Source organism: Vidua chalybeata, chromosome 9 (assembly GCF_026979565.1).
Source record: "Vidua chalybeata isolate OUT-0048 chromosome 9, bVidCha1 merged haplotype, whole genome shotgun sequence".
In the NCBI taxonomy this organism is placed as follows: Eukaryota; Metazoa; Chordata; class Aves; order Passeriformes; family Viduidae; genus Vidua; species Vidua chalybeata.
This window is the reverse complement of record NC_071538.1, coordinates 24,453,646-24,463,533: the sequence shown is the minus strand read 5'-3', so window position 1 is coordinate 24,463,533 and position 9,888 is coordinate 24,453,646. Positions and strand designations below refer to the sequence as shown.

General features: G+C 41.7%; 1 protein-coding gene across 3 annotated transcripts; it reads right to left on the bottom strand.

Annotated features, from left to right (window-relative positions):
• LOC128792350 (pancreatic alpha-amylase-like) lies at positions 1-9,865 on the bottom strand. Of its 3 annotated transcripts, none has more exons than XM_053950692.1 (12): positions 9,678-9,865; positions 9,325-9,409; positions 7,337-7,552; positions 5,714-5,860; positions 5,236-5,433; positions 4,467-4,697; positions 3,459-3,592; positions 3,251-3,373; positions 3,047-3,146; positions 1,991-2,112; positions 1,762-1,887; positions 1-1,173 (listed from the first exon to the last, which is right to left on the bottom strand). In XM_053950692.1, exons 3-12 carry the CDS (start codon positions 7,502-7,504, stop codon positions 984-986), a joined length of 1,539 nt encoding a protein of 512 aa, XP_053806667.1. In that variant the 5' UTR covers positions 7,505-7,552; positions 9,325-9,409; positions 9,678-9,865; the 3' UTR covers positions 1-983. The 3 variants fall into 3 exon arrangements, with proteins under 3 accessions (XP_053806667.1, XP_053806666.1, XP_053806665.1); XM_053950691.1 differs by lacking the exon at positions 9,325-9,409 and adding an exon at positions 7,959-8,041; XM_053950690.1 differs by lacking the exon at positions 9,325-9,409.
• Between the last annotated feature and the right edge of the window lie 23 nt (positions 9,866-9,888).

Here is a 9,888-nt window from a genome sequence, read left to right as displayed (position 1 = left end):
TACAACAGCAATATTTAATCAGTAACAGATTTATCATATAAGAGGTTTGGCGTCTTCACCAGGTGAATCCCACTGGCAACTAGGAATGGACACGTTCTCATACCTAATCTTTCTCTGGTGTCACTGCCCAGTCCCTGCTATGAACTGTTACTGGTTTTCTTCACACGGTTGTGCAGAGCAGCTGATGGAAAGTGATCAGAGCTGCATTTGCCTGTCCTGCAGAAACTTTGCATAAGGTGTTTCACCTCATTTTAAGTGATCAATGATTCACCAGAGTAAAGGAACAAAATCCAAAATTAGATGCAAATGATAGTGCAGATGAGTTTTAGCTGCCTGATATATAACTGAATTTGAAAGCTAGAGCTGTTTTCCAAGTCCTTTCTTGCATTTCCTACAATTTCCTCCTTCAAAAAAAAAAAAAGACCTTTGACTTTTCTTCATGAAATTATTTCAGGTCTTCATTTGGAACTGATTTTTAAGATCAATGTCTTGGCGACAATCCTCCACGAATAAACTTGAGTCATACTAACAATAAAACAATACTCTAAGAGAATACGAAGACTAGAAAATCCACCTGAATTGTGCTATGTTTCAGCACAAAGGGGTCTTCTCTTGGTTTTTGGATATCCTGTCAATTTTAGCAATCCTGCTTGCCCTAAAGAGAACTGCATCTCCACTTCTGCACAGAGCAGCACGATTTTAAATTTAATTATGTCAATCTTCTCCTTCCATTTTTTATTATTACCTTAACTGAATACAGTACACTTAGAAATGCACACAGATATATAGCACCACTCCCAGATCTGCACTGGCACCACCAGTTCCCATCTCTGTACAGCAGCTGCTCATAATTCATTAGTATTACAGCTAACATGCTTTGCTCTGTCTCGGTTCATGCAGTCCTGAGAGCCAGGACATTCTGCACATCTGTTTGCTGTTAACAAAGACACAGAGAAAGAACAGCAGATGCACAACACATCTGGTTACAATTTAGCATCAACATGAATGGCAATGAATGGGTCTTCTTCTTCACTCCCAATTAGGAAATTAGCCATACCATCAGCAGCAACATGAACTTTAACTGCTGTACAGAAGTCATCTTCCTTTTGCCCAGAAATGATATCACAGTAAGTGCCAGCAGGCAGACCAGTCTGTACAGATACATTCAAGGACCTTTGGAAAAGAATGAAGTGCAGTAAGCATTATGAGGACTCTAAAATGCTCTTCAAATCATACTGGAAACCTCAGATGTTAAGTAAGTCTGGAATTATCCTCTAGCACTTTTCTGGTCACTGCAGAATCTATTAAATCACTGCATGCTTCAAATTGCTCATCACCACAACCTACAGCTACTTATTACAGCCCTGACATACTCCTGTTCTCTTATTATCTCGTTCTTGCGTAAACTATTTCAATACAGTTTTTAAAACTGTCACATTTAGAACATATTCCTGACTTTACAAATTCCCTCACTTCTATAAATTTAGATTTTGCTGGTTGTGACACAGTGATACAGCCAGCTTCAGAACTGGGAAAGAGAAAGACCACATTACAAGGCTGCCAAGAGTGAAGAGTGTCTATGGTAGAGTGGAAAATGCTATGTTTAAATTGCCAATAACTAAGGCATCCATTAAAAAGATCTATTCAAGCTAGCAACATCTTAAAAGGTTTCACTATTAACTAGATTTTTAAAATATATATTTATTACATAATATTTTCTTATAATCATAATAAATTATAATTTATTTCCCTTTTACTCACCTGTCATCATTATTGAAGATGATGAAACCTTTATTGCCACGGCCAAAAGCCACTTGATTGCTGTCATTGTCCCACCAGTTGGAGAAAGGCTCACCATCCACCACGTTACGGAAGATAACCATGTTCCTGAAAACACAAGCAGTGTCTGCCACTGCACCTGCAACACCTCAAAAGACACATGGAGCAGCAAGAAAATGCTTTTACTTCTTGTTTCTCCCCAGTGCCCTACCTGATTTGATGCCAGCGATGTTCACAAACCCAGTCGTTGCCACAGGTCGTGTCTGCGTTGATTGTGACGGCCTTTGTGGAGCCATCTGCGTTACTTGGGGGTCCATACCAGTCATTGACATCCTGTCATTAAAAAGAGAGGTTTATGGCCTGCATTTTGGCCACAATAACCCCCTGCAATGCTCTAGGCTGGGAACGGTGTGGCTGGACGGTGCCCGGGCAGAAAGGGACCTGGGGGCACTGGTCGACAGCCGGCTGAACGTGAGCCAGCAGTGTGCCCCGGCGGCCAAGAAGGCCAATGGCACCCTGGGCTGTATCAGGAATAGTGTGGCCAGCAGGAGCAAGCAGGTCATCCTTCCCCAGTACTCAGCACTCGAGTGCTGTGTCCAGTTTAGGAAGGACATTGAGATGCTTGAGTGTCCAGAGGAGGGCAACGAGGCTGGTGAGGGGCTTGGAACACAAGCCCTGTGAAGAACGACTAAGGGAGCTGGGGGTGTTTAGCCTGGTCAAAAAGAGACTCAGGGGTGACTTTGTCACTCTCTACAACTCCCTGAAAGGAGGTTGTAGCCAGGTGGGGGTTGGTCTCTTGCACCAGGCAGCAACTGACAGAAGCAGAGGACACAGTCTAAAACCGTGTCAAGGGAAATACAGATGGAAGGATGTTAGGAAGAAGTTTTTTTACAGAAAGGGTGATCAAGTTCTGGAACGGTCTGCCAGGGAAGGTGCTGGAGTCACCATCCATGGATGTGTTTAAAAAAAGACTGAATGTGGCACTTAGTGCCGTGGTTTAGTTGAGATGTTAGGGCATGGGTTGTACTCAATGATCTTGAAGGTCTCTTCCAACCTGGTCATTCTGTGAATGCTGTGAATATCTTCTGACTGAAAATGCAGAGAACCCCTCTGGAGAGCAAAGCTAGAGGGAGCATCAAAGTTGCACCGGCTACATCCAGCCTGGGACAGGCAAACCACTTGACAACCTGAAATCAACTGGACTAATTCTCTGGCTCTGTTCTCACCCTTAACCCCCATGGATGGATCTTCAGCATTAATAGCTCACCTTTCCATTTTCAAAACGCCTTGGCCAGCGAAAACTTGACATCACACGTGTGAACCCATATGGATGGGCAAGCATGAAACCGACCGCCATTTTATAGAGCCTGTTTGGTGGACAAACAAGGAATGAGACAGAGGAACCTGCCAGAGAACACACAGACAAACAAGCAAGAGCAAGAAGCATCACCCAGACAAGAGCAATCCTTACCTGGCATCCCAGAAGGTTAGAATAGAAGCTCCACCAGCCCCGTGTCCTCTCTGGTTGTCGTGATTATCCACAAAGACCAGGGCTCTGTCGGAAGGCATAAATCCCCAGCCTTCTCCCCAGTTCCTAAACAAAAACACAGACTTGAAGTTACCCTGTCAATTGGTGTATCCAGTGAATCGTGGAGAAGTTGCAGCACCTTCATCCTTACTTTAAGTAGGCCATCTTTTCTCCGTTCCACTTGCGGAGCACTGTCCCCAGTTTGGCACCGTACTTGAATTCTGTCACTCGGCCATTTCCAAAGTACTGGCTGCCTGTGATGGGCTCTCCACCCAAGTCAATTACCTGGTACAGGAAAGATAAAGCATGTCTTTCTACTCAAAAACCAAACAAATAAGACACTGCTTTAGACATTGCTTTAAGCAAGGAGACAGTACTTGAGCTAATTGTATTATTTGGCTTTCTTGCAAAATTGTATGTAAGGCTATTTTCTCCTTTTCACTCAGCCCAGCTGTGAACCTCTTTTCCATTTTTATCCTTTATCTCCTTACCCCAGCTGCTCACTTACCCATGATTAAGACTTGGACTGTACTTCCTTTATATTTAGTATGATCACCAAGGCCTCTGCTTCTGGCAGTTGGGCTGCATCCTTTCACTATGGAGCTAATGACCATTTCTATTTGCCTAGACTTTGCAGGCAAGTTACTAATTTAATAAAATGCATGCAGCAACTTTAGCTTCTGCTGACTGAAACCAACACTTACCTGCTTGTTCCAATTAGTTATTCAAATGTAAAACACAAATTCAGAATTTCAAGTAATAGTCGTTATGCCATTGGAAAATACACTTTCATCCCAAAATCTACATTTATGTCTTCTGTTGCAATTTATTATCCAGAATTTAAAATTCAGGAAATGAAATCTCTTTCTTAAACCAAGAGAATTTTTACACTAACTTCAAGGTAGTAAATTTCATCTCAGTAAAACTTCCAGGTTACTTAATTCCAGAAGGTCCAAAAGAAGTGGGGCATATTGCACATCAATTACCATTTATGGGCAGATTAGATATTTGTAGATTATAGTTGAGGATGATATTGAGGATGATTTCTGTAGATCTGCTTGGGCTCAGCCCATGCAAAGCATTGCCATGTTTGACTGAGTCTGTACTGGGCCTGCAAGAAGTATGTTTGTGAAGTTGAATTTAAAAAAATAAAGATTACCTCTTGGTAAATGAAAGGTTTAGTTCCTGCAGGAAACCATTGAGTGTTTAGATCTTCCAGCTTGTCTAAAATGGCCTTGACATCCGCAGGCCACATGTGCTTGGCAGCATCGATCCGGAACCCCGCGACGCCGATGGCGACGAGCTGGTTCAGGTACTCGGCAATCCTGGAGCGCACGTGGTCCTTCTCCAGGGCCAGGTCCAGCAGGCTGACCAGGCGGCAGTCCCGCACCTGGGCAAAAATTCTGAAATCAAACCCTTCTCACCTAATAAACTTCATGTAGTGTTCTACACACCTTTTGAATGTTCTTGGCCTATATTACAATGCCAAATAAAACCTTCAGTAGCCTTTGTTCCCCATGCATTTCTTTCCTTTGCAAAGTCATCTACACAGAAGCTGCAATAAGAAATTGAATTTACCCCTCTCTCCTGAAACTGAGACCAAGGGAAACTTCCAAATTGCAATAAAAGGCAAATAATAACTTCTACCTTTTTTAACATACTAAATAGATTTTATGAGCTTTAAACTGTCTTTATTAATCACCTAAGCACATTTGTCTGAATCTGAAATTGAGACATTGTCTCAACTACAGCTATCCCTTTAAGAAGTGGTGCTCCTGACAGCAACACTAACCTTTGTTATCAATTTGGATGGCTTTTCATGAGGCTTTTTTTAAATTCCTTTTTAAAAAAATGTCTCACTGTAAATGAGAGCAAAGAAATCACAGCACAGGAACAGATGTACATGAAAACCATAGTTGTAGGTTTACCTGAGATATATCATGATAATTCTCAATGTTTCCACTTCTAGATTTGCATTTATGATCATTAAAGTCCAAGCCAGAATAGGGCACAGCTGGGAAATATTCAGTCTTTGCATTGAAATAGCTTCCACAAGTAGAATGGTCACCAGCCCCAGCATTAGCTCCACACATATGGTTGATCACTGCATCCACATAAATGTGCACCTAGAGAACAGTATCCACATAACAACTTGAAAAAGCTACTTCCCACAGCACCACTAATTAATGTTCTCTCTCCCATACCTCCTGCCCTATCTCCCTACTTCTGCTTGCTTGCTTCAGCCAATATTTTATTCCATTTTTTTTATTAGCATGCAGCAAGTGTTATAAAACATGCAGTTCAGCAGACAGGCAGGTAACACTGCATCCATTTTTTAAAATGGTAGAATCACTGCTTGGCTATATCCTTGTACTGTAAACACCAGAAAGTTTTAAAAGTACTTACTCCAACATTGTTGCACCGGGTCACCATGTCTCTAAATTCAGTTTCATTTCCAGATCTTGTGCACAGCTTGTAGCTGACAGGCTGGTATCTTTCCCACCATGGTTGCTGGGGGTCAGTAATGATAACATTTTCATTTGGAGGTGAAATCTGTCAATAAAACAAAGGCACTTGGTAACAGGATACTGAAAATGGTTAATCTGTTTGCCTAGTGTTTTTAGAGAAAGAACATAACCCACTTAGATCCTCAGTATCCTCTGCTTACACTGCAGTAGGCTGGAAACAAAAGACTTAGGCCTGGCCTTCAACAGGTAGAAACCCAGTATAAAAACCAGTAGAAACCAGTGGCCTAATTTTCTTTGTGACTTCAAACTTCAAAAAGAAGCATCTGAAGAACTAGGCCAGCAGTGGAAGGAAGTGACTGCATAACAACTGACATAACATCCTACCTTTAAAACTGATCCAACTTCCCATTTTTGTAATGTTTTGGATGAGCGTGTTTTTGACCTAATTCTTGTAGGTTTCCAGGCGAGTTATACCTCTTCCTTTTACAGACTTTTCAGGATACTTTTCAGGCAACAAGCTTTTGCTGCTACCTCCAAGCCTCTGGGCACAGCAACCTGATCCAAACATTTCTCAGAAACACCCCTACAGCCTCTTAGCTGCCAGACATTCCTGATCAGCAAGTCATCATCTGAAAAAAACTTCCTGAGATCCTGCCACAGAATGGATTAAAATGATAAACAGGCATAGGCCACAGTCTGAAAAATCAATTTAAAGTCCACTTGGTCTCCGTGCCTGGAAAGAAAGTTCCAAAGAAAAGATGATTATTTGAAAATTATGGGAAAGTTCTCACTCAGGCCAGCTTGCAATCTCTTGGGCTACAAGAGACAAGCCGCCTTCATACCATTTTTTCGTGAGCAATCTGACAGGCAAACGGAAATACTTTAATAAGTGGCTGCTCTCCTGCCATGCTACCCCACCCAAGTGCCAGTTCTGGTTCCACAGGAACACATCTCTGTCGTTCAGACAGAACTGACTCACACAGGGACACCTTCACCAGAACCTGCGTTCAGTTCACTTCTGCCTGCTCACACCAGGTTCCTGCAAAGAAGTACACTTACTGTGGCACTGTGACACTGTGTTACACAGATAAAAACTTGTCAGTTTGGGTGAACACAATTAGCAGCCTTTTTTACTTAATTATTTAAAACCTGCAGCATTTTTTGGTTTTTTGGAAGCCCTTTATTTAGTCATAGTTTCATTTTACATTTATCTAGCTCGTAAGAGCTTCTTCCCTTGATTTGAATAATATCAAGCAGATAAACATAGGTGACTCTTCACAGCAGTAAAAAAAAAAAAAGAAGATTCAATAAGTGATGTGTAATTCTAATTCATCTAAATGTAATAGCACAGACTGCAAAACATGCACTTTGGAGCAATGAAATAAATTCATGCCTATGTGAAGATAGCTGAAGAATACATTTGTCAGCATTTACTACTTCCATTACCAATTTCTGTTTTTCTTGTTCAGTACCTGTCCTTTGACAAATTGAACATTTTCTGTGAAAAACAAATTACCATCTATGTAGCAATTTCACTACCTACTGATAGGAGCAGACATACCTGAACTCCTCCAAATCCATTAGGAGCTAAGTAGCGTTCACACTCCTGAGCAATATCCTGCCAGCGCCATTCAAAGAGATGCACAATTGAGGTTCTCTTAGGGAAAGTGTTGGGGTTGTACTGCCCCCAACAAAGCCCTACAACTAACAGCAGAAAATAGATCCCCATCCAGTGCTCTGTGATCAGTTGTGCTCTTCTTACTAACTGTCAATGATCCTGCAAGAGGGTAAAGTACACATTAGAAAATACACATTTAAAGGTAAACACCCATCTCTGGGTGTTATTTACCTGTTATTTTGTATGAGAACTGCATTTTATCCAAACTCTATCAAATTCCCATACTAACAGTAACTTTGTTTTCATGCACTTAAAATTCAGATGTTGCCAAATGGAGACTGCCTCCAGAATGCAAAAGTTATGCTTTTATTAGTATAAAGCCAAAAACCACCCCAAAGGGCAAAGGAATACTTATATGGATGGAAATGAACATTTTGTTTCTCATTTTATTGTACATTATTTTACATTCCTATTTATCCTTGAAAGGCATTTATTTTTTCCAAATGGTGTTACTACAACTTGAACATATTTGGACAAGACCTTGCAGAGGCAGCATATTTCTTACCATGATTTGTTATGAAACCCCAGATATTTCGGAGGTTTAACATGACATCTCTCATTCAAACAACAGCCTGAAACCTGGAAGATCTCTCAGACAAAGAAATCATTAATTATAGTGACTCAAACACAGAAATACTAAATGTCTTATCTCTGCACTCCTGTTGGATTTGTGTGGAGAAATTCTCCTTTTAAGAACATGGGCAATGGCAAGCAGATGTTAGAAGTGCTGTGAAGCTCCATAACCAAGAAATCTCCTTCTGAGTGCCCAATTACAGAGTTCTGCAAAAGGAGCTTTCCAGAGGCTTGAAGCTACATTTCCTTCTGATGAGCTAGGCTAAGAAACTGCATTTCCCAACTCATACCCTATTTGTATTTACTTAGGGACAAACAAAGACAGCAATCCTTATATCAAAATTGCCTCTCCTTTTCCTTACCTAGAGATAAAACATGTAACAAACCAGAAACTAATCAACTACCAAGGTTTACATTACTCCATTGAGAACCTTATTTTGCACTCTTCCCGATTAGAAGTTGATTTAGAGAGTCTGAGATACAAAGTCCTACAAGAAGAATTTCTGCAAACTAATGGCTGAACTTATACTTCCCTTAAATAACAAAATACTTACAGGAAAGTAACAAGATTCTGTATCTGTTCTTTATAAAAAGTTATCCTACAGAAACAACACAGAGCAAAGGCAGATTTCTGTCACAAGGGAAACCAAACACCTCAGTGAAGGTTTAAACATGATCACAAGGGCCCCCAGGTTTGCTACACAGAGGAAACTAGTGCTTTTCCTGATTTAATACACACTTGGGAATGCACTGCTGAAAACTCCAACCTGCTGTGATACAGTTACCCAGATATAAGTTGATGTAAAATATTACGTGACTTCTACAAAACTGCCCTCATTTCTGCTTCAAGGAAAGGATGATCCATATCTCTCAGGCAGTGGAGCATTCTTTGGAGCAAAATTAGGCACAAAATATACCTTTTATAAAGTGTAGAACCAGCCTTACAGAACCTGACAGATGCTATCAGCTGCCACTGTTCCTCACAAGCAGGCAGAGTTATTTACAATTAAGCATTTGGTATACTCAGCTGACTTTTCTGCTTGTGAACAAAATAACTTTAATACAATTATTTACTTGTAGAGTTCCAGTAAAATAAACTGATTAAGTTTCAGCCACAAGCAGTTGTTCTGTGCACTTCCATTTTCTTGAAGGAATGCTTTTTGGTCCTGATAGGAAGAACATAAATTAAGAGAAAATGAGCTAAGAAAATTCCCTCTTCTCTGATGAGAAAAGCTATTTATTAGATTGGCAAGTTTTACTTACAGCAGTAAATACACAAAGTAGTAAGAATAATGTACCTTGACCTAACCAGCTCCAAAGCCCAGTGCTTAAAGATTCGATGTAGATTTTAATTTCTCTGAAACAGGTTTACAGCTGCTCCGCCTTCAATACAAGCAATAATAAGAGAATGAGGATATTGAAATCCTCACTGCACTCTGAAGGCTATAGCTTCAAAATGTTTTTGAAACTTGCAAAAACGCTAAGAGGCTATGTAGAAGAGAGCAACATAGATTGCAATGCCGAGAACTTGGGAGCGGAGCGTCTCTGCAAGGCCCTACCGCTGTCTGGGCCAACACGGGAACTCGGGGCACCCTGCCGTCTGCTGGGGCACGGCCTGAGCTGCGCCGCCCAGCCGCCATCGCCAACACACCTGCGAGCGTGTTCAGACCTGCGGGGCGCCCGGCGCTGAGCTGCGGCAGCTGCAGGCGCCAAAGGCTGTCACAGGGAAGCACAGCAATGGCCCTGTTCCTTCTGGCGGCTCCCCGCAGAACCCCCTCAGCAGCCCCGTGTTTCCTGCAGGCGAAGCAACCCCGCTCCGGCCGCCCCTCGGAGGCTCCCGGCAGCGCTCCCCGTGCGGCGCG

Excerpts from the sequence above, each read along its gene's own strand:
- LOC128792350 (XM_053950692.1), bottom strand. The coding sequence starts at position 7,504 with ATGGGGATCTATTTTCTGCTGTTAGTTGTAGGGCTTTGTTGGGGGCAG. Across the intron at positions 5,434-5,713 it reads CCCGGTGCAACAATGTTGGA|GTGCACATTTATGTGGATGC; the intron begins GTAAGTACTTTT and ends ACTGTTCTCTAG. Across the intron at positions 3,593-4,466 it reads AACCTTTCATTTACCAAGAG|GTAATTGACTTGGGTGGAGA; the intron begins GTAATCTTTATT and ends TTCCTGTACCAG.